Here is a 22,177-nt window from a genome sequence, read left to right as displayed (position 1 = left end):
AGTATTAGGAAATCAAGTAAGAAACTGCCATTGCTTTCAAACTTTTTTTTTCTCCCTTACCAATACTGAGCCTGTGATGCAATTTTTCCATGTTAATCAAAATTCTTAATACAATTCTCAACAGTATCCCTCAGAACACCGTTTACAGGGAGTGCCCAGGCACAGCATTCGGAGAACAGACAAAGAGAAGACAGACAGATTTAGTGAACACCTGTTAAATGGGGCAGTGGCTCCAGCACAATTGTTTCCCACTTCATTTCACACAGTAATAACTTTAATGTCCTCCATGGACTTGCTTTCAAACACCAGTTCTACAACATCAAACAACGAAAGAGCTGAATGCAAATTTAATTGTCTAGATTGCTTCAAATCAACTTTTTTGGATAAAAGCAAATTTACCTATTTCAGTTTTCTTTTTTTTTTAACTGTATCTACTCAAGCTGTGTTAACATTCAGATTTTTATAACATTCTCCTCCATGTTTTAATAATTATCTTGGGTACAGTAAATTCTCTTACTTCATTAGAATATCTGCATCTCTTATCACTTTGTTGAATGTCCATAGTTTTAGTTTAGGCTTTGGTTCCTTTTGACTCTTATCCTGGCTTTTCTTACTATTTAACATCTTTCTGTTTCATTTTGCTCTCATTTAAAATATTTGTACTTTTTAGTTTTATTTCTGCTCACCTTGTTTAGTCTCAGACTTCACTATGATAGACACATATAATAAATGTGTCTAATACATTCATCTATAGATAAATAGGTAGTGTCATAATGATCAGCATGTAATATAAACTCTTTTTAGAATGTGATAGGTTATGGGTTTTTTTAAAATGAGAGAATTATGCTAGAATTATTTAAAAACTTGAATTTTTTAAATATGAAGTGTGGCAAATGATGACATCAGCTTCTTTAACTATTTTTTTTTCCATAATAGCAAAGACAGACAAATTATCTATTATTCCATTAAGCTTTCTTTATTCAGGAAGGCTGGCATCTATCACACTTCCAGAAATTATTGAAATGCAAGCATGTGTGGACATTTTAAAATAATTTTACTCTGCTTATATTCTTGAAGTCCAGAGTTGAGCTGTAATTTCAATAAAGTAACTTGTATGGAGAGTTTAAAGAGATTGTAGGAATTGCAAACAAGACTTGTTAGGAAAGAATAGATTTTACTAACTCTACTTTCTCTTCCTATTTACATATCTGGATTGGAAATAAATTAAATCAATGCCTTTGAGTGGCAAATGATGATATACTACCTAGGTCACTGTTTTCATTAAAACGGTGAAAAAAGTTTCTTTACATCATCACATATATTTTACTGTATATTAACTTTGTCCTACAGATGCACCTCTCCAACGTATTCCATCATATATATTATGCAAACCCCATCTTCCAGTATTAGCATATTTTGATGTATTATGAAACCCGAACTGAATGCTTTCAGCATCCTTACATTCTATTCAAAAGCATGGTTGGAGTTCACTTTTCATTACTTCCCTCATATTCTTGAATATATTTGACTTTCTCTGTATAGTAGTCTTCTTTACAAATTAAATCAATAAAAATTCATACATGAAAATTAATAAAGCCAATATACCAACAGAACTGGATTTAAATAAGCGTGAATTTCTGGCCATATTTCTTAGATGGCACTTCAATAAAAATAAGTTATTCTTATACACACAGAGTCAACTGTACACACAGAAAAATTAGTCTACTATTTTTTTTCCCAGCTTTTCAGAATCTTTTCTAAAAGGCCATATATCACATTCCTTTAGAAATATTTCCTCTCTACTTTTCAAAAATGTCTTATATTGAACGCTCCTATTATTTTCCCTCTAGAATACCCACAGATTAGGTTTTCACCTGCACTGATTTCACCTATGTGTGGTCATGCTGGCATTACTAATGTTATTCTAGACTTAGCTGCATATGAGATCTGAATAAGGTGCTTCAGAATGGGTAATGCAAGTCTGATTTCCCTCCCTTTCTATGCTAATAATCAGATCTGTATATGATATAACTAAAAGACTGCTTACAATTACCCAGTATTTTTTGATTCTAATTTGCCCTGCACACAAGTATTTCTGAATGAAACACAACAAAGGTTCTAACTTTAAGGAAGTAATTCCAAAAGTGCAAAACATCCTGCAGTGACAAACACAGATGATGAAATTGTTACACGTGTGGCTGAATTGGTAGGAATTGACCCTGAGTAACACAGATACACCAATGCACCACTTGGCTCGAATGCAAAAACAAACAGGTTTAAGCCAATGCTGGTATTCTACATAGAAAAACTGGAAGGGAAAACCAGACAGTGCCTAGAACTGCACACTGCAGTCATGGAAGCACTTCCTGAGGAAAGGAGGAATCCTGCTGCTTACATTCACACACCATCCTACACTTCTTCAACTGTTAAAGAGACCTTCTGTGCTTCTCTGCCTCTTAAGTACATACATAGTGCAGCCCCTGCGCTTCCCAGGACTGCCCTGGTTCCTCAGATGAGGAAAAAAAAAGATGTGTTAAAAAATACCAAACTTTTATATACCTGAAATCCAATGTGCCAGCAGACTGGACCTCTCACACCCAACTTTGCTGAAGAATAATATTCCTGACAACTTTCTGGATTAGACTGTTACATTTCTGAGACTTCTATAAATGGAAATGTTTATTTTGCCCGATACAGGGAACCTTACTTCCTGCACAAACCTCTTTCCATAGTCCCAGCTTGAAAGCAACATAAAATGAATGCAGAGCTTGAAGATAACATAAAATGAGTGTAGCGTGGTGTTTTAAGATTCACTGGCAATAGTTATGTTTAAACATAGAGCTATTTTAAATGCCTTATGCACCCATGTAGCGTAGAAATAAAAGTATTTGCCAGAAAAAGCAAAGTTCTGGATTACTTTTAAATCTGCTTTTGCTACAATAAATGGGATTTTTGCTAAAAATTAATATGCTTGTAGAGTTAATAGATATCCTCCATTCAGAGGATACAGTATACATCTTGTTTAGTACATAATTATAATTTCCAAAGAAAAGCCACAAGCAATCACCAAACATCAGAAACACAAACGGAAGTAACAGTTCCATCTCTTTAATGAATTACAGAGTCTGAAAGAACTGGTATCAAAACTCTTCTTTTTCACCATGATCCATCACTTCTCTTCTACATGAACAGATATCCAACATGCCAACAGAACCATCTAAAAGACCCTAAGTTGAGTTCACAGAGCTATGACTTTCCTTGTCCTCTATTCTACAGTCATATTCTGTACACATTTCATGTCAGTTTGGATCACCAGAAGCATTTTAATCATGCAGGGTACACAGATCAATCTTTATTCCAGCTTTTTAAGACTACATCCAATCCTACTTAGACTAGAATTTCAAAGTAGGTACTGCACAAATAACAACTCTGATGTTGCACAACCCAGTTTTCATTTTACCATTTTTCCTGCCCTCTTAACATTTTTAACATATTTAACAAGTCAGCTATCACCAGCAATACACAACTAAAATTCTAGCAATCTATTACTAGTAATCTGCAGTTGTGAGCCTTAATTCAGAGAGTTCATATCCACATTATTTCTACAGCACTTGTAACTCATTTGCAAATACACAGCTGTGGAACCAGGAAAAATACCATGAAGAGATTTTTCCAAGATAATACAAAAAATCCAGTACATTCTAATTAACAGTCACTGCTTTAGCTGCTGTTTCAATACCTCTATTTGACTAATAGCAATAGTTTTAATAGATTGAAAGTAGCATAATGTTGTTGAAACCAACTTTTGTTTCGACTCACAAAAGCTGCAGTTCTGAGTGTTGTTGGTGTGTTAGTTGGTAGGGAATGTTGCTTCTTCATTGTTGTCTGGTGCAAGGTGGAGTTCCCTCCACTAAAAAGTAATGCACCATATCAACTGATAATGATCCTCTAATTCTCATTATAGATCTTTCTTACCAACTGGTGATCCTTAATACTGATTCATTATGCTCCATTAAAATTTGTAAATGACTGTCCTACCCTCCCTCTCCATTTTACTTATCATGCCACAATTACTTTGTGTATAGTACCTTTACTATTTAAGCATTTCATTTGTTTCAGAAAGCATCCTAGCTTCCAATCACCACATTTTCAATTATTTGAAAATTGGATTTCAAAACTTTCAATCCAGCACAGTAATCTCATCACTTTTCTAATTTGTCTTGCATTTTCCCCAGCACTGAATGAAATGGATAAACCCCTAATAATGAAAGGACTAACTCTGCAATAAAGCACTAAAATACCTAAATTGAGATATATTGTAGAAAGCTGTCTTGACAGACCTCAACAACTTTATTATCATCGAAGCAATCTAATTCTCAAAAAGCTGAGGCTCATCAAATCTGTGTGAAATTTAGTTATTATCTGTTGATTAATAGCTTTAAATTAATTCTTACCAATTCAGACATCCAAGCTTCAATGACAAGACAAAATAGATCACTTTACCATTTGGAATAGAACTGTCTTATTGGGATTTTTTGCTATTCCTAACTACCAGTGGGAAGCATGGGACTTTTCTTGGGTTGCACCTGGTCTTTTTGTCATGCATGATATGAAGAGCATTTAAAATTTCTATCAGCTCTAATGGGGTAATTATCCCTAGCTCCAACACATGAAATTAAATTTCTAAAACAGAAAATTATTCTAAAGGAGAGCACCTTACATAACTAAGACTGTGAAGCCAAGAAAAGACGCCAGAAAAATCTATGTTTTAAAAGGTAGATCTATTTCCATGTGTGACAACTATTGCCACAGTTTTTGTTTAAGACTTCTGTATCCAAACCACATCTGCACATCTATCTCTTTATCTTCTCTCCTTCCCAATTTACTTCCCATTCCTTTTTTCTACAGGACTCTGATAAGCATGGGAGAAACAAATTCCCTTTGCTCACATACTAATGGCCTAAAGATATCACAACTTGGAATTAATAAACTAAGGATGCAACAATATGTTGCATTTGAGATTTTTCTGTTTTGTTTGGGGGGAGGAATTATAATTTTATCTTGTTTAAGAGTCTGTGAATTTTGTGACTGTTATTAAGCTGATACTATAATTCTTATTACACACACATTTATAAAATGATGGATTTATACAATAGTACAATTATTGTCAACTATTGAAAACTGCTTTCAGATGTCTTAGCAGTTATCCTATGATACTAAATACAGAGCTTAGAGGTATATAAGTTTTCGGAATGTCAAAAACACAATCACTTTTCCATCAAACTACTGACTGTCTCAGAGAAGAATATCCTACCCCCCCACTGAATTGTGCTATTATAAAACATGGTACTATCACAGTCTAATAAAAAGCACCAACTACATACAAAAGCAATAGCTGCATTTTGGAGTTCTTTGTATTGCTCAGAATGACATCCTGATGGTATCATTTAGCTCATCATGACATTCCATCAATCAAAATCCAGTTTTAATTACACACCATTCTGCTTTTTCTCTCAGAGCAAACACAGAGGACACGCAACGACCTATTTCAATTAAAATACATACTTTACAGAATTAAAAATAGGTTGGAAATCACTTTTAAATCAGCTATCAGCCTGTCAATTAATGTTCTGAACCCCTGCTATTGACCCAGTACTGTACAAGCTGTTATTATGCACTGTCCTACATATCATCTGTTCCCCGTGCTGCTCCGTTCCAGAAAGACAGACAGCTGCAGCCCTATATCCCTGTTCAACCTGAGGACCATCTGACTTTAATTGTAGCACACAGCTTGATGTGGGTCTGGTTATGAGAAGCCAAAGTATCACACTGTAATAATCTGGAAAAGCAGAAACCTGCCAACACAAGGCTGCGAACAGGGGCTTGGGCTGTCTGGCTGGCTGACGGGCTGCAGGAAATATGATTAATGAGCAAGGTATAATGATATCAGGAACCCGATTAGCACCACAAAAAGGTCACAGATCAAAGTAGTATGCATTTCATGAGCTCCAATCGTTGTGTAAGATCTGTGGACTTAAAGAGGTAAACTGAAATGCAAAGGGAAAAAATATCTGTGCGTGATAGCTTGCAAAACGAGCACCTAAAATACTATAATCGCTATTTTGTCTGAACCAGGAAGCAGTGAGGAAATATTAACTGAATGAATCAGCCCATGCCACACTGTAGCAAGCTTTTCTTGATAGTGAGGATCTGAGCTTTAAGAATTCTTCCTAAACACACCTATTCTACTTAAAATCAAACAATGCTGATTTGATGCTGATGGTAACCAATCCACTAAGTATTAACAAGAAAAAGCAATTTAATATTTGCATGTAATTTTCTCAGTTTTATTCTGCTGCAAAAATGGCAGACTACAGAGAGCATCATCCACACCAGCGCTAACAGCACCACTACCACCACAATAAGTTCAACTACATCTCACAGAAACAGTTAAAGTAATTCACTGGCACAGAGGTTTAAATTTAATGCTACCAGACTGACCAAAACTTGGTATCTGAATTATAGAACAGTATCAGGGACCTACAATGTTACCAAAAGGGATGATGTCTGGCACGCTTTAATATACTGTCACTTGATAAATTATTTCTTACTTTTGTAATTAGCTTAAGCCTTTTAAAAAAAAAAATCTGTTCCGTCCAATTAATACTTGAAAACTGCATGCTCCTGTAAAAGTACACCCTGAGAATACAGCAAAAGCGAGGGATATCAAAGAAAGCTTCAAGAAAGGAGGCAGAGATGTGGGAAACGGAGGAAGAATGAGGGAATGGTAGGTCCCAGCATACAGAGAAGTGAGGGTGAGGAAAACTTGGCCCAAGGCTAGAAATGAGGAAAAGAAAATTAAGAGCTAAAACCTTAGAAAAGGAAAAGTGGGACATGGAGAATAACTTCACAGTGTGGAAAGCCAAATCTGTAATTAATAGAATAAAAACTATATTTTATGTAAAAGCTAAAATACCACAACTGTGAGAGATCAAGGCCACCATCTGTCTTTGACAAGTCTGTTTAAGAACACAACTTGTCATTTCTCAGGTTATCCCGAATCCCCAGCGCAGGCCAAACTCAAAGAGGTGTCAGGCTACTCCCCTTACCTATTACCTATCACCACAACTGGAAGATCAAAAGCCGTGTTTCAATATAGTTTGCCAAGTGGTCCTACTAAATGTTAGTGTATTTCATAGCTGATTTAAATAAAATTTGCACATGCTTCTTTCTACATGAAGGAATTCATATAGAAAGTAAATTCACACTACATACTTCGTGATTACTATGCCTGCAGAAACCTAGGCCACATAGCATTTCTGAAAACCATGGTGTCATGTCACCAGTAAAAGTGCAGTGTAAAGCATTCTGATAACTTATAAATCACAGATTTCTTCTGATGTGAAGGTTCTGCAAAGTTATGGATATGAGTTCTGATGTTCCACCAACATAAGAACGTTTTCAATTCCTATTTTCAACCATAGGAGTGTCAGGATGTTATCCTGATAAGCCTGGCATCTGGAAGGCTTTTGAAAACTTCCATGCCATAATTCAGTATTTCCAGTTAGCTGACTACCACATGAAAACTACAGCCTAATTTTTCAAGATTCGTTAAGAAAAGCTTCTCTTATTTATTTTAGAATGCCATCCATGAAGAATTCTTTCATTTTGAGAAGGGCCTAACACAGCTTTTGACAACGTTCTCAAAAACCATAACCAATGGTTTTGCTGTAATTCATTACACTGCCAGGAGGGTACATTGAAGGAGGGCAGTGATAACAATCGGATTCTTCCAAAGCAGGGAAAAGAATAGTTATAGAGGTTTGGGGAATAAAGCAGGCAAAGGAGAATTTGGCCTTATTTTCTTGAAAAAAAAGGCTCTGAAAAATATCAATTTAATGGAAGAAATGGAAGAGGTGACAGAAGACTTAAAATACAACCTTCTTTCCTGAGGTGTTCGCGGATCTTTGGAGTTAAATGGACACTAAAATTAAGAAACCCTAAAATTACATTCAAGTAATTGGAGCGACAAATATTTTTATGATTAAACAAGCTTTTTCAAGTCTTCTGTAAAGTGATGATTTTATTAGCTCTTTAGAACCACAAGAGCTGACACACAAATAGAGTAAGATCTGCACTCTCAAACTTTTTTGAGCAATTCTAAAGAATGAGCAACACTTTGTGCCTTTTTTCTTCTTAAACTTGTAAATCTATTTCTTCAGATAATTTCAGACATGGTCCTATATAAATTATAAATATGTGAATTGCAAGCAAAGACCCAAATTATTTTAGAAGAATCTTGCAAAACAAAAGTTACTTGACTATAGAAGACAACCATCTTACCAGTCTGTTTATGCGAACAAATTCTTCTGGGGTTTTGGCCCATGGTGGAAGTTCAACATCAGACACAACTGTTCCATCATCCATCACTCCCAGGTTGTAATTGTTGCTGTTGACAAATATCTCTGGCAGGTAATAAAATTCAGGAATCAATTCCTGGAGATAATGAAAAACAATGCCATGTTATAAATTCTGTCAAGAGGATGCACTGTGTCATATTAAAAAAATAATTACTGGAATGGCATTAGGTAAAGAGAACACACAAAATTCTCCCACAAATATCCCCCTCCTGCCCTAGAAGGGAGAAATCCCCACTTTTGTACTTTCTAAAATTTAACCTGTAGATATGATAAATCCTTAGCATGCTTTTAGCATGACAAAGAACTAAGACACAACAAGCTATAGGACAAAAATGTCAGAATACTGTTTTTGACTGCATATTATACACAGAGAAACTTATGAACATCACATGGAACAAGCAATATTTAGTGGAAAGCTACAGACAACCAATGATGTTAAGAAGCTGTAGAAAACTGCTTCTTTCACATTTTAATACAATCCACATTTTAAAGTGCTAATGCACAAATAGCAGTCTACAGTTTGGGTGAAACTAGCACCATAGATATTAATTACAAAGGTGTAAAATGCAGTTACATTCTTATTCTCTCTAACATAAAGGGTCTAAGAACTTAATGTTTAGGCTATTATCTAAGACTGTTCAATGCCCAGAAACAATTTTTTTTTTGTAAATTCTAAAATCCCTGGAGTTATGCCACATGTTCCATAAAAAAAAACAAACCCAAAGGTGAATCAGGTCTATATTTTTCATTCACGGAAAGGTCATTAACTCAATTATGTGCCCTGTCCATAAATTACAGGGAAGAATCACGCGTAATTTCACACACACGAGGAGAGAAGGATGGAATTTCACATGGTTACGAGGTCTGCACTAAATGCCTTGTCAGGATCATCACTGCTCTAAACAAGTGTGCTCTGCAGGCCTGTACTGGAACACAGCACTGACACCTCCCTGGCTGGCCCGCTCTGGCACCTCTGCAGGCACAGCTATGCCAAGCATGGTTGAGGAAAAAAATGTAAGCACATACAGCACAGGAATTGTACTTTCCAAGTCTTCTCAGAAAAACAAAGTAATAGTAATGGCTAAACAAAAATTTTATTAAGCAGAAAAATGATACATCCTAGCGCAGAATGGAACACAACATGCTAAGAAGAAAAATTAAGCTCAAACCCATAAGGATTTTCTCCTGGATAAATGGATTATTTCCTTGTTTTGCAAACAGACATGCAACTTCCTAAGCTGTCATGCATTTTATAAAATACACACTCAGTAACACATAAACATACCTAAGCTAATGTGATTAGAACCTTATTTACACACTTTTTAAAAAATGTCTGCAAAGTCTTGGCATAACACTTCATAGAAAAAGCTGATTAAGATATAACATAAATATTTCTGCCCTAAATACCTTTTAAAGGTAGGGGGTTTTTTTGGTGGAACTTGATGTTGAGACTTCAGTACACCCAATAAAGCTGGCAATTTGATGGATTTAGAAAAATTGAGCCACTAAATTAGAGAATTTACTCCCTTTGTAAAGAAAGGATCAATACATGTAATTGCTTCAGGAAGTGATTTCATAGCATAGAATGAGTGGTGTAAAATTGGTTTTCCATAGCAAGTGCAAACTGCTGACACTTTAGGAGCAGAAAAAAACATAACTCAGACTACCCACTGGCTTTGTACAATGGGTGTAGGATGTAGCTATGCCAGAAACTCAGTAGATCAGACCCGAACCCAGTCTTGACATGGGTCAGTGGATCAGTGGTCTCCCAGATAGCCCCTCAGGGCCAGCTATGGCATGAGCGCTTTCCAAATGGCTGAGTGCAATAGGGAGGTCATCAGATTGCGGACAAGGTCAATCCGAAGTTGCCAGGGCAAAGACAGGAAAGATCAAGCAGGAATTAAGCTATTATCACCTCCATCCTTGTGTGAAACACCCCTTGGCTTTGAATTGTACATCTTTGTTTACAGTCACCTTAAATAACTAGGTTGGGTAAAAACATGCTTCTGTACCAATGCTTGTCAAGTACTTGGTAAAAAAGGAGATTTGAAACTATTAATTGTACAAGTGAAAGAACAAGAACATAGCAAGGATAAACATTTGTAAAAAAGAAAGCAACTGAAGTGCTACAGTTTGTATTACACAGACAGAAACCAAAAGAAAAAGCAGAGACAAGACTCTTAATTTGATAGCAGCATGCACCACAAATATGAAACCATACCATGATTCTGAATACTTAAAACATAAGCTCATTACATATGTTACTGATGCTTTTATTTCTTCTTTAAATCTATATCTGTACAGCTATTCATTAGTTTCTTTCAAGATCAGAAAACATTGGCTTTCTAGAACACTTGTTTTCATTAGATTACACAGAAACAATATGCTGCCTGGAAACTTCAAAATTATCAGTAACTTCTACTAGTTTGACTATTAGAAACTTTTCAGAAAACTTTTCATTACTCCAGAAATGAGCTTTCAGAAAGTTTTTCACTGTCACCATAATGACACATTTATACAAAAGGAACTTCTTTATTATGTGATTTCCTTCTCTTGACCATGTGCTAGCATTTATCCCTGGGAAAAATAGACTGCAAACTTATACATCAGGCCATTGGAAATGAGTACTATTTAGTGCCTATTTTCTATGGCTTTATACCAGTGAAAATGAAACCATTAGTTAAAGGAAAACAGTTTTTCCTAAAACCAGCAAATAACCCTGTTAAAAAATTCTAATTTTTGTCAAGCTTACAGAAGATGCTGACTCGTGTGTAACTCCACTAATGATGGAACTTTTTGGACACACCAAAACGTTAAAAAAATTAGTGAACACACTTTTTCCTTGTTTTTAGTGGGTGGAGGAAGGAGTTACGAGTGTTTTCACACAAACAACACGAGGGGCCAGACTGAAGGATCATTTAATATCTCCCCCAGAACAGTGACAAGGACTGGACTAACACAGGGCAGATAAAGTCTTTCCATGGATATTCTGTCAGCTTCTTACAGTTAAATGGTTTTCAACTAATCTGTGCTTCTGATTTTTAACTCATTAATCATGGGTTCCACAATGTAGTTTTGTCTACACAGGTTTCCTTTGGCTATTCAAAACTGCCTCCTAACAGTTTCAGTGGATGGTTCTAGCACCATACTGTGAAACACAGTAAATGTTAGTTCCTTATTGCTCTTTTATATGTCCTTCTGGATACTACAGACCAATATTATCACATTCTTCCTCAGTGGTCTCTTTTTGCAAGCTAAAGGATTCTAGTCATTTTAGATTTGTTCCCACTGGAGGTCTTCCCTTTCAACTAAAAATTTTAGTTGCCTTCATACTTTTTCTAACACTACTGAGTCCCTTCTGAAATTTCACAGGCTCAACATATGTACCAAAATGGTAAAATTGCCCCACATTTCTTTTACTTATATGATGTTGCAGAAAACCAAAGCATCTTTGTGATTTGTTGAAGCTCTTGCTTTAGTACAATTATGTTTGAAAATTACTTTCTAAAATTTCTCTGTTGGAATTCACCAGTTCTACAAGGTAGAGACAGACATGCTTATGATAAGCAATACTTCAGTCCTTCTGCCATGTTTTTTATTACAACTGGTCAAGGAGCTCACAGTAAACATCAACATCAATCTAACACATAAGTGTTTATAAGTGGTATATCTTTTTTTTTTAAATATTAAAAAATTTGCCATATCAAGATTCTTATTAAAATGTTTATAAAATTCTGCAAGTAATTACAGTACAATTTTTCTCTAACAAAAGTTGCCCTGTAACACATGGAAACAATGATTCCTAAGGAAATGTCACTAAAAAGATTTTTCTGCAAACATATAATATCAACAGAATGTCAGTTTAACATTGGTAATTTATTTCCACTTATGCCACCAGGTATAAAAAAAATCTATACAAGATACTTTGTTTCTTTAATGCAATGAAATGTTATTCTTTTGTTTAGAAAATCAATTATGCATTTTGAAGCAGTTACATGATCTGCATAGGTGTCTAGAAAAAATGACACATCTCTAATCATATTAAAACATTTATAAGACACCAAATTTTCAAACAAAATTATTTCACAATCACACTAAGCAATATTAAGCCTACGTATAACCTGTCAAACAGAATAATAAAAACGCATATTAGAAGTCTGAGTTTTTATTCATATTGCCACACTTTATTTCCTCTTTTAGGGGACTTAGATGGCATTAAAAAATATATACAAATTTATTAAATTAACTCAAATTTCATTTTTTCATCACACGTCAATGAAATAATTTTCATGACTGTGGGAAAGTATAATTTCTAAGTACCCATGAGTTTCCTTCCATCTGCTATATGTGTGTTATTTCTCACCAAGAAATTGTCAACTAAGAAATTGTCTCAAGACATTGTCTGCAATTCTGCTAACTTGCAACAAAAATACTTCAGCAGGTTTCCATTAAAATTCTAAATTTAATTAATGAAGAAGTTAATTTTTTCAATGTTTAACCACTCCGGTTAAGTTCTAAGCAACTACATTTCAAGTATTTCCTAGTTTAAGAAAAAATATTGAAATCCTCTGTAATTTACAATCAAGCAAAGAAAAAAGTCCAGATATTTATTTAGTAGAATAATGAAATATATGATAACCACAATTAACAGTTGATTCATAACTGATTAATAAATAGATTTTATTAACTCTATAATTAATTGCATTAAAAATGCATCCTTAAAGCACTTTAAATTCTGATATTTTTATATATATATAGACACACACACACAAAATTATTTTACCTTTTACTGAAAATATATGCAAAAGTATGCAATGGTATTTACTTACCATATATTTACAGTAGGTAATGTGTAGTTGAGGTTAATTTTACAGAGAAAGAGAAAAAAAGTTGTATATATAACTACATTCCTTTCTTCCATTTTTTTTTTTAAATTAACTGGGGGTGAAGAGGATTTATGACTGAATCATAAAAAGGTCTAGATGAAATCTTGAAAGGTCACTTTGTCCACCTCTCCATTCACAGACAATTATAAACAGGTATTCTTGACAGATGAATTCAAGGCAGATGTTTCTTTGCCTCGTTCTTTTAAAACTTTCAATGATGGGGATCCCTGGAATCCCTTGTGTTCATCTGTTCCCACCACCAGGTATTCCTAACATCTACACTGCTTTTCCTGCAGCTGGAGCCCCTTGCTTGTCCTATTCAGATCGAACACGACTGACAGGCAGCAGCTGCCCCTTTGTGGAGGAGCAGCTTTTTCCTCAGGGACAGTGAGACCCATTCCCAACACCACTTTCGGACTGAGCACTGGTCTCCCCCCGCAGTAAGGATGGACAGCACCAATTCTGGCATGCTGGCACACTGAACAGGAAGGATAAAGCAAAATTCATCTCGATACAAGACAGAAATTCTTTTCAGTGAGAATGATTGTTCACTGAACAACGACCCCAGAGTCTCCATCACCGGAGGTTTTCAAGATGGGCTTGGTCAAGGTGCAAGATAATCTCATCTAGGCTTCCTTTCCCACAAAAAAAGTTGGACCAGATGATCTTTCAGGATCCCTTCAGGCTCGGCTGTTCCATGATTCCACAAAATGCAGTGCACTGGGCCTGCCAGCCAAAATCCCCAGCCCAGTAAAAGCATTACAACTGCCAGTGCCAAAGCACTTCATGTTTCTGTCCTTGTTCCTCTTTTCTCTGAAGTAAGCAACCTAAAACTGACAACTTTATATCAGTGGTCTTATTTTCTATACTTATAGTCATTCTCCTCTGGACTCCAGCAAATTTGTCCGTAAATTAACCAAAATGAACCCCAAGCCATAAGCACATGAAAAAGAAACAAACATAAAGCAGTAGAGGAAAAGGCATGAAGAATGGTATATAACTCTATACTAGTGACTGTAACTTAGTTAAAAATAGTCAAAAAATCAATCACATTAAACCAATCTAATTTTCTTTTCAAAAGAAAATTTCAGGAGTGGATGGTGAAAGAAAAAGTGTTAAGGTGTTGCTTCACTTTTGAGAAAGCCCTCTGAGACTGTCTCTGTCTCTCATGACACTCCTATAAGCAAAGCAGAGAAATGGAGATGAGATTGGGTTACAATAATGTGGGAGTACCCAAGCTGGAAATCCATATTCCAAGAGAAGTTATCAATAGTTCACTGTCAAACTGGGAGGACATGGTAATGGAGTCTACCCTGCTCTTAATACCAGTCAATAATCTCATTAATGGCCTGGCACAGAAGATGCAGAAGTAAAATTACAGATGACACTAAGAAGGCAACACAGCTATTTGGAGGATAGAAGGGAATTTTAGATGATCTTGAAATCTATATACTTGGTACAAAAACAAACAAACAAACAAACAAACAAACAAAAACCAATCGTCAAAGTACTACACTTGAAAAAGAGAAAATACATGCTAAGTGCAACATGGGTAACAATTATGCTGTTGCAAATAGAATGACAAATAAATTTATTGCAACAGGTTAGCTACCAAACCAGAAGGAACAACTCCTTCTGACCAAGTACATGCAAATATACTGCCAGGCTATTCATGTTTGCTTTTCTGTGGTATTAAACAAACTAACCAGGACTATTTGTACCAACATCATAAATTAAGAAGCAACTGAGTTAATGATCATGCCTGTATAGTATATTAAAGATACTAGGTGGTACTCTCACAGAATTGAAAAATATTCAGTACTCTTCAGTGCAAAAGATTTAACTTAAAAACACATGGTTAATCATTTAAAGGCAACAGTCCTGAGCTAATTAGAAAATAACAAAGCCAGAATAGTAGTGAGACACTAGGAAACTTCCAAAGGCATTTTAATTTTCATTACTCAAATAAACGGATGGGAGAAACTAGGAAATTAAATTTTATGCAACATATCACCTCTTGAAATCAAAATTTGAAAAGTTCAACCAAAGGTTATACTACAGTGCAGCATTAGTTTCCTGCTTTGATCATCGATCCAAGGCTTTCACAGGATATTGATACAGATCGGTTGTGACCACACATATGCTTTAGCTTTCTCTGTTTTAGGGGCACCAGCCAACAAGAGTTGCTTCCAAAGCTAGCTCACGTTAGTCCTCCTTGTCATATACAAAGCATCCAACTAAGTTTAACAATAATCTTAGGACAGCAAGCGTCAACAACTGATTCATTCTCTTCACTTGAGAAGCAAGGAGAAATCATTTCTTTTCATCAACTCAATGGTTCTAAATGTCACGAGTTTTTTCAGCTGGAAGAGGAATAAATGCTTCTTTTTCCTTTGTGTCCCCTACTCGCCACTGACTAAAGGAGCAAAATTATGTGCTCCACTTTATTCACATTCTTTGATGTACTAAACAAATTCCAGCACTAGCAAGCTAAAATGTTGCAATTCTGCACGTAGAAAATTTCTAGAGGCACATGGGAGACTTTAGCCATGTATTTCACAAACACTTGCAGGACAGAGCCTCAAGTCTCAGAAGACTTGTTTTTCACAGCTGTAGTGGAATACCAGGGACAGAGGTATTTCCAGTGAAGATGGTTCTATGCATTTTCAAACATTTTCCTTTCAGATTCTTTAAACGTCCTATGGAAATCTTATCTCCCTTCCTGGTTGCTCATCCAGTCTCACAAACAGACTCCTCTAGCCAATCTTACTCATTCAGATGCTTCACAGCAGTGTAATGGAATTCATATCAATTCACAGTCTCAGAAAACTGCAAGTAACTTCAAGAGATCATCCATAACAGTAGGGATGACTCTAAAGGCAGTACCAGCCTGCACATGTATCATTTCCAAAAGATACCAAACCATTTCTGAAAAAACCTCCCTACACTAATTGCCAGGGAAGAATTCATTGGTTTTATTTTTCTGTTAGAAAGGTTACTTTCACATCTAATCAAAATCTCCCTGACGCTTCAGTCCATTAATTCCTGTTCTATCCAGCAAGGGCAGCAGAGATTTTTGCTTTTTTTCTTACAGCAGTCCCTGTGTAATAGAAGGACTGAAGTTCCTCCTCAACATTCTCTGCTTTAGAGAAAAACAAGAGTAGCTACTTAATCTTTCATTGCATTTTATTTCAAGACCTTGCATTGTTATTAGCGTTCCAGTGTGGATCTCTCCAACTAGCCCACAACTATGGATATAATATTCCAGCTAAGACCCTATCAAAGCTGGGCAAAGCTGAAGATTATGTCATACATTTTGAAAGCTACATTATGTCCTGCTGATGTATCTTCCATGAAAGGTTACTCACCTTTTGTTATACCACAATATTGTTAATTCACATGCACTGGTGATGTACTAAAACCCACAATTTTTTTTTCCTTTTCACAGCAGATTGTTCCTTGTGTTATAACTGTATGAGAACCTGCATAAAAATTACAATTCTCACCCTTCCCTAATAAACTTCACCTAACACTTTTCTCAAATCATTTTTCCCTTCCGCAAGAAGTGCTCCCAATTCCACTACACTTCCAGTACCTTCCAATCTAATATCAATAGGAATTGAGGCCTAACCTGTTATTATCAAGAAGAATTCCACTCAGTACATCTTTCAATTTTAATAATGAACTGCTGGTAACTATTCTCCAAACACAGTGGATTCCTTTAGACAGAGTAATCCCAGCTCACTCATAAGACAATGTAAAAAACTAAGATCATCATCTTCTTCTCTGTTCATAAGGTCTGTTACCTTTCTCATCAGAAACTGTGATGCTTTGACATAATCTCTCCTTGATAAACATGTGTTTCATTTGCTTGTCTCCCAGCTATCTTTCTGGTACTTAAATATAGTCTGATTATTTGCGTAAGTATTTTTCTGTGAATTGTAGTTAAGCTCACCTCATAATTTCTTGGCTCCCTTTTTCTTCCTTTTTAAAAACTAAATACTTGATTTGTCCACCACTGATACCTTTTCCCTCCCCCTATTCTCAATAAAACCCAAAAATGCACTGTGAAATTTAATTTGCCAGTCTTGTAGGTTACAAGGAAATGAAGGCCATAAACCCAGTCAATTTGAAAAAATCTAGTGTTTGTATTTTCTAAATTGTTCTTTCCCAATTTTGTACAGACATTATATCTTTTTGTAAGTGGTATTAATTCCCCTAGTCACTGATTGACTTTGATTCTATTGGTGGGACTCAGCAGATGGAAGACACCACTTTTTCAACACACTACCAGCTGGCAATTTTTGCATTCCATTAATTTGCAGATCAACCCATTCCTAAATTGTCTCCTCATTATGAATACACTTACAGAATGATCTTGTGTTACTCAGGTCTCTTGCTATTGCATGACATCCTTGAGCTAGCCTCTGACTTGCTTCACACTACACTTTTCCATCCTTCCTTCCATTAAAAAAAATCAACTCTGACATTAATCCTTCTTCTTGGATTTGAGGTCCCCAAAGCTTTCCCACTGCTGCCAGCATCCTTGCCTCTTTTGTTTCTCTTCTCAGTTCAAAATTTTCCTCAGATTCCAGACTCATTTGTTTACCTCATTCCTTCCTTCGGTGGCTCGCTATCCAAACCTCTGCCCTTGGAATTCTATGTCTCCTGCCTTAGATTCTTGATCCACTTAATTGTAGGTCTTTTCTATAACAACTAATTACAAGATTAATTTATCTTCTGTTCCCACCTACTGTAGCCCTTTGTTCCTCTACCCAGCATACAGTCTTTCTGGAGACTGCTCCAGATCTTCCTCTCAGCTCCTTACCCCCTATGTCATAAAACTAGTTTTTGCCCCTTCTGCACAGCCTCCTCCTCCTGTTTGCCACAGTCAAACAACAAACAGGTCACAGGAAATTGCCCAAAAATAAGGTTGGATGCCTGGTGCCAAAATTACATAAAAATATGAACTGATACATTCTTAACTTATTATGCAGAAGCATGAACAGAGTATTTAATGAAACTCAGTAGTTAAAAATCCATACCAGTTCTAATGACTTTACAAAGGCTTCAAACTTGTGCTGAGGAACAAAAAGTCAGTGAAGCATATCTGTAGAACAAAGGCCAATTTTGCCTTGTTTCAGTCTCAGGGCTCAAAATGTTTGCTATAGTTTTACAAAAGAATACACTAAAATATTCTAGCAAAAGTAAAACCATGCGTCATCTCGCCTGAATCTTTTCCCAAGTGGTAGGACAGCTCCCAGTCTTCTTCTTTCCCCTTTTCATAACCTGTGGCCCTACATTCACAGCTACAATAAAGGCAGGAGCAGTAAAAGTATGTTAGCACCATTCAGGAAATTTTTTACCTTGATGTCAGAAGTGTCACGTTGACTATTCGCCACGCCCTTGAAATAGATGAAAAAGTTCTGTCTGCCATGATCAAACTTCCCACCTTGTAGATTTAGGAAAAGTGTTGTGAAGGGTTCCTAAATATATATAAAAGATTAATTAAAAACAATGGATTTCTTTAGAAATTTCAGGGTAAAAAAAAAAAGGATTTATTATTCTTGTGGGGTATGGTTGTTAACGATGTTATTTTTCTTGCTGATGCAGATTAATAGCAAAGAGTTAATTCTATTATCCAAAAATGAGAAATACAAACTGATGCTTACTTATTCAATAAATGCTTTTATTGCTACTCCATGCATATATACTCAGAAAGAAAGCAAACAAAACCTAAAGAAAATACAGGCTGGAGTAGAAGCTACAGTCAGTTGTGACACAAATTGCTCTCAACAACATGAAAAAGCTCTGATACATTACATATTTTTAAAACTACCATGTAACAAAAATAACACATTTTACTTTGTTCAAGGTGATCTCTTAATGTAAAGGGCAGCATTCAATACTGACAGCTTGAGGATTGGTATTGTTTAATATATAATTTATAATTTAGGAAAATGTTTGGAAGATTTAAAAGCCTCCTCTTAGTTAAAGAACACTTAAGCACATATTAGTGGATAATTGCTTGAAATTAGCTAAGCTCTATAAATTACTTCAAGGATTTATGTATGCTTGTACATTCTAACAAGCTTTAATTAATGATGTGCTGCTAATGCTTTCCCAAAGAAATTACTTCCTAGGAGATAAATTGCCTTTCAATTTTATAGAAAAATGCATTGTTTAACCAATATTATCAATATGTAGCATCTTAAAAGTTACTTCCATACAAATTGCAGCAGATTTTTGCAAATTAATTGTTTACATCACGGGATTTCGTGATCATCAGAAAAAAACTTACACTCATTAGGAGGTGAAAATTAAATACATTAATTAAGAACCACAAATGTTTGGTACTTGGTCCAGTCAGAAAATATGCAAAGAAGGAAAGTTAACCACGTTTAAAGAAGTAGAAGAATGTATATTAAAAAGCAATTTTTAAGAAGAAAAAGCTTTACTGATTTGAAAAGGCTCTACCACAAAAATTTCTGCTTGAAATTTAGAATATGTTTCCTCTACGCTACTGATTACAATTACTAGAAAATTTCAGTACTCTCCTATGCCATTGAGTTTTAGTTTACTCATTCCTAGACATCTGTTGCTTTGATTATAATTAAAAGGAAAAGCATTTGTAAAATATATACTTACAATCCTTAACAGCCATGTGAGTGCAAAACTTGCTGTTGAGTAATGTGTGCCATAGTGAAATTTTGGAACCTGATCATCTTCCCACGATTCGTATCTCTCAGCAAAGAACGCTGCTCTCTTCGGGTTCAACGCTCCAATAGGCTGCAAGATTTGTAAAAATAAATGCATTGAGTAAATAAAATTAGTGTGATTATTATCACATCATACTCCCCTTGCTCTTTTTGAGCAGAATCACTGGCATGCACGGAGAAGTCTGGGTTTGGTGTTTTGCAAAAGCAGATGCTGGTTTCTGTGAACGCCTGAAGAGATCCGTGTATTTTGGAACGAGGATTCCGTGCACACGCACATGGCTGGGTGGAAAAACGTCTCTTCTGTGTTAATATAGGCTTCATTTCTATTTACTGCTGACTCAAGTCCATGAGTAAAAACCAATTAGCGGTGGAACGTGGTGGACAAACCGGTGTTAACTTGTGTGCCTGTGGATATTGTGCATGCTGAATACACTGTCAAGCAAATAGTAAGCAACAATGAGAAACATCTCTGGGTATTTTCTGGAGAAAAAAGTAGTGACTGATAGGGTGGGAGAATATTAACAGTGGACTTGGAATTTTGATACTACTACTCTTGTTTCTATGCTTCTATTCATAACCTTAAGACAAGTTCACTTAATTCGCAAAATTTTAAACTTTGAAACAAACAAATGAAAGACCAGAATTTCTATATAAAAACACTGAGACAAAAGAACCAACATATGTATGACTAAAAATATCATACTTTCATCAATGCTGTTATTCTTTGTTCAGTGCTTACCTAGAAGATAAATACCCAGGGTTTTATTTAAAAGTAAGAAATATAATATTTTGTTATCTAAAGCTGTGTATTTCTTCAACAGACTTTTACATACATGATTTGAAAAAAAAATGAGGATACGTCACACAAATCACTGAGAAACCCAAAAGTGAATTTAGCAATTCCACATGTAAACTGCTGTAGGAGATCTAAAATATCTCTGGATATACATGCAAAATATATATGCAATACAATCTCATATACATATTGAGCACACTGTCTGTATATTATTAATGTAAATTACGTTCATCTGTATCGACAATGGATGCATTCGAGTATAACCAAAGAATAAACATGAAAAAAATTTCCTTCTTCCTCTTCTTGAAGAATAAATATACTTAAAATACACTACAAGGTAAGGAAAAACTTTAAAAGAGAAGTCCTTGAACAAAAGTATCAGTAATCTAGTCTTTAATTCAAGCATAGTTCAAGCAAAAAACTATGTCTGCTATTCAGATGATTATTTATTCAAATAACTGCTTCTTTGCCATTCACGTGAAATTTGGCATAAAAGCTTCTAAGAATTTTCTCTTCTAGGACAGATTAGATCTTTGAATGACCTAAGATCTAATCTTACACTTTTTTACTTAGAGCAGCTTTCGCATTGCAGTAGGATAAAGAAAACATCTTAGGTTAATTACAATTTTTGCAGTTCACTAATTTGAAATATAACCCTTTAAAAGAAGTTGCTCTTGTATAAAAGGATTTTTATCTGATTTAGCAAATTTATTCCAGGGAAGTATGAAATTGACTCCAAGAAGTCTCTTTGTTGCAAGGACCATTTTGGAATCTACATCTGTACTGATTTTCCCTAAAGACTCAGCTATGCTTGAGGGGAAAAAGAAGAAAGAAGGTCATTGGTAGACAAATTATATAAATTAAAAATAGAAACAGTGTTGTGTTGTATGGTTCTGTAACATTTACGTATTCTCTTTATCTGCCTCTATTGTTATTACTCTCCAAATGAGTATAGCCCAAATCAATAGTTATAGAATTACATTCCTTGAATATAAAGCTAAATCCAATTAGAATTGATTTCATTCTCTTTTCAAAAAAAAAAAAAAGGTATCATGCAGAGATCTATATAGCCAGAATCCACAGTATTGATTTTAGCTGTTATTGTTACAGTTGGTTTCTGAAGCCTGCAACAGGACAACTATCAAGACATGTCACATTTATTTGCAAGCAAATAAAAAAAGTCTCCAAATGAAAAAAGCTTAGGGAAAAAAAAAAAAAGAAGAACTGTGGAGCTGTGCACTGACAATGATACACTATCAGCTTACTCAGAGAAGTTACAGTGGGAATACACACATTGAATTATACATTACACGAATGCACTGATTTATTGTGGTAATAACATCCACCTCATTAAAA

At 35.2% G+C, this 22,177-nt stretch overlaps 1 protein-coding gene across 1 annotated transcript in view; it reads right to left on the bottom strand.

The window, feature by feature from the left end:
- The window catches only part of LRBA (LPS responsive beige-like anchor protein), a 399,190-nt gene that overhangs the window by 89,235 nt on the left and 287,778 nt on the right, over positions 1-22,177 (bottom strand). The window contains 5 exon segments of the mRNA XM_032687089.1: positions 8,344-8,496; positions 18,673-18,704; positions 18,707-18,740; positions 18,742-18,792; positions 19,955-20,095. Of these exon segments, the coding sequence (XP_032542980.1) occupies positions 8,344-8,496; positions 18,673-18,704; positions 18,707-18,740; positions 18,742-18,792; positions 19,955-20,095 (411 nt within the window).

This window comes from Chiroxiphia lanceolata, chromosome 4 (assembly GCF_009829145.1).
Source record: "Chiroxiphia lanceolata isolate bChiLan1 chromosome 4, bChiLan1.pri, whole genome shotgun sequence".
In the NCBI taxonomy this organism is placed as follows: Eukaryota; Metazoa; Chordata; class Aves; order Passeriformes; family Pipridae; genus Chiroxiphia; species Chiroxiphia lanceolata.
This window is presented reverse-complemented; position numbering and strand designations above follow the sequence as displayed.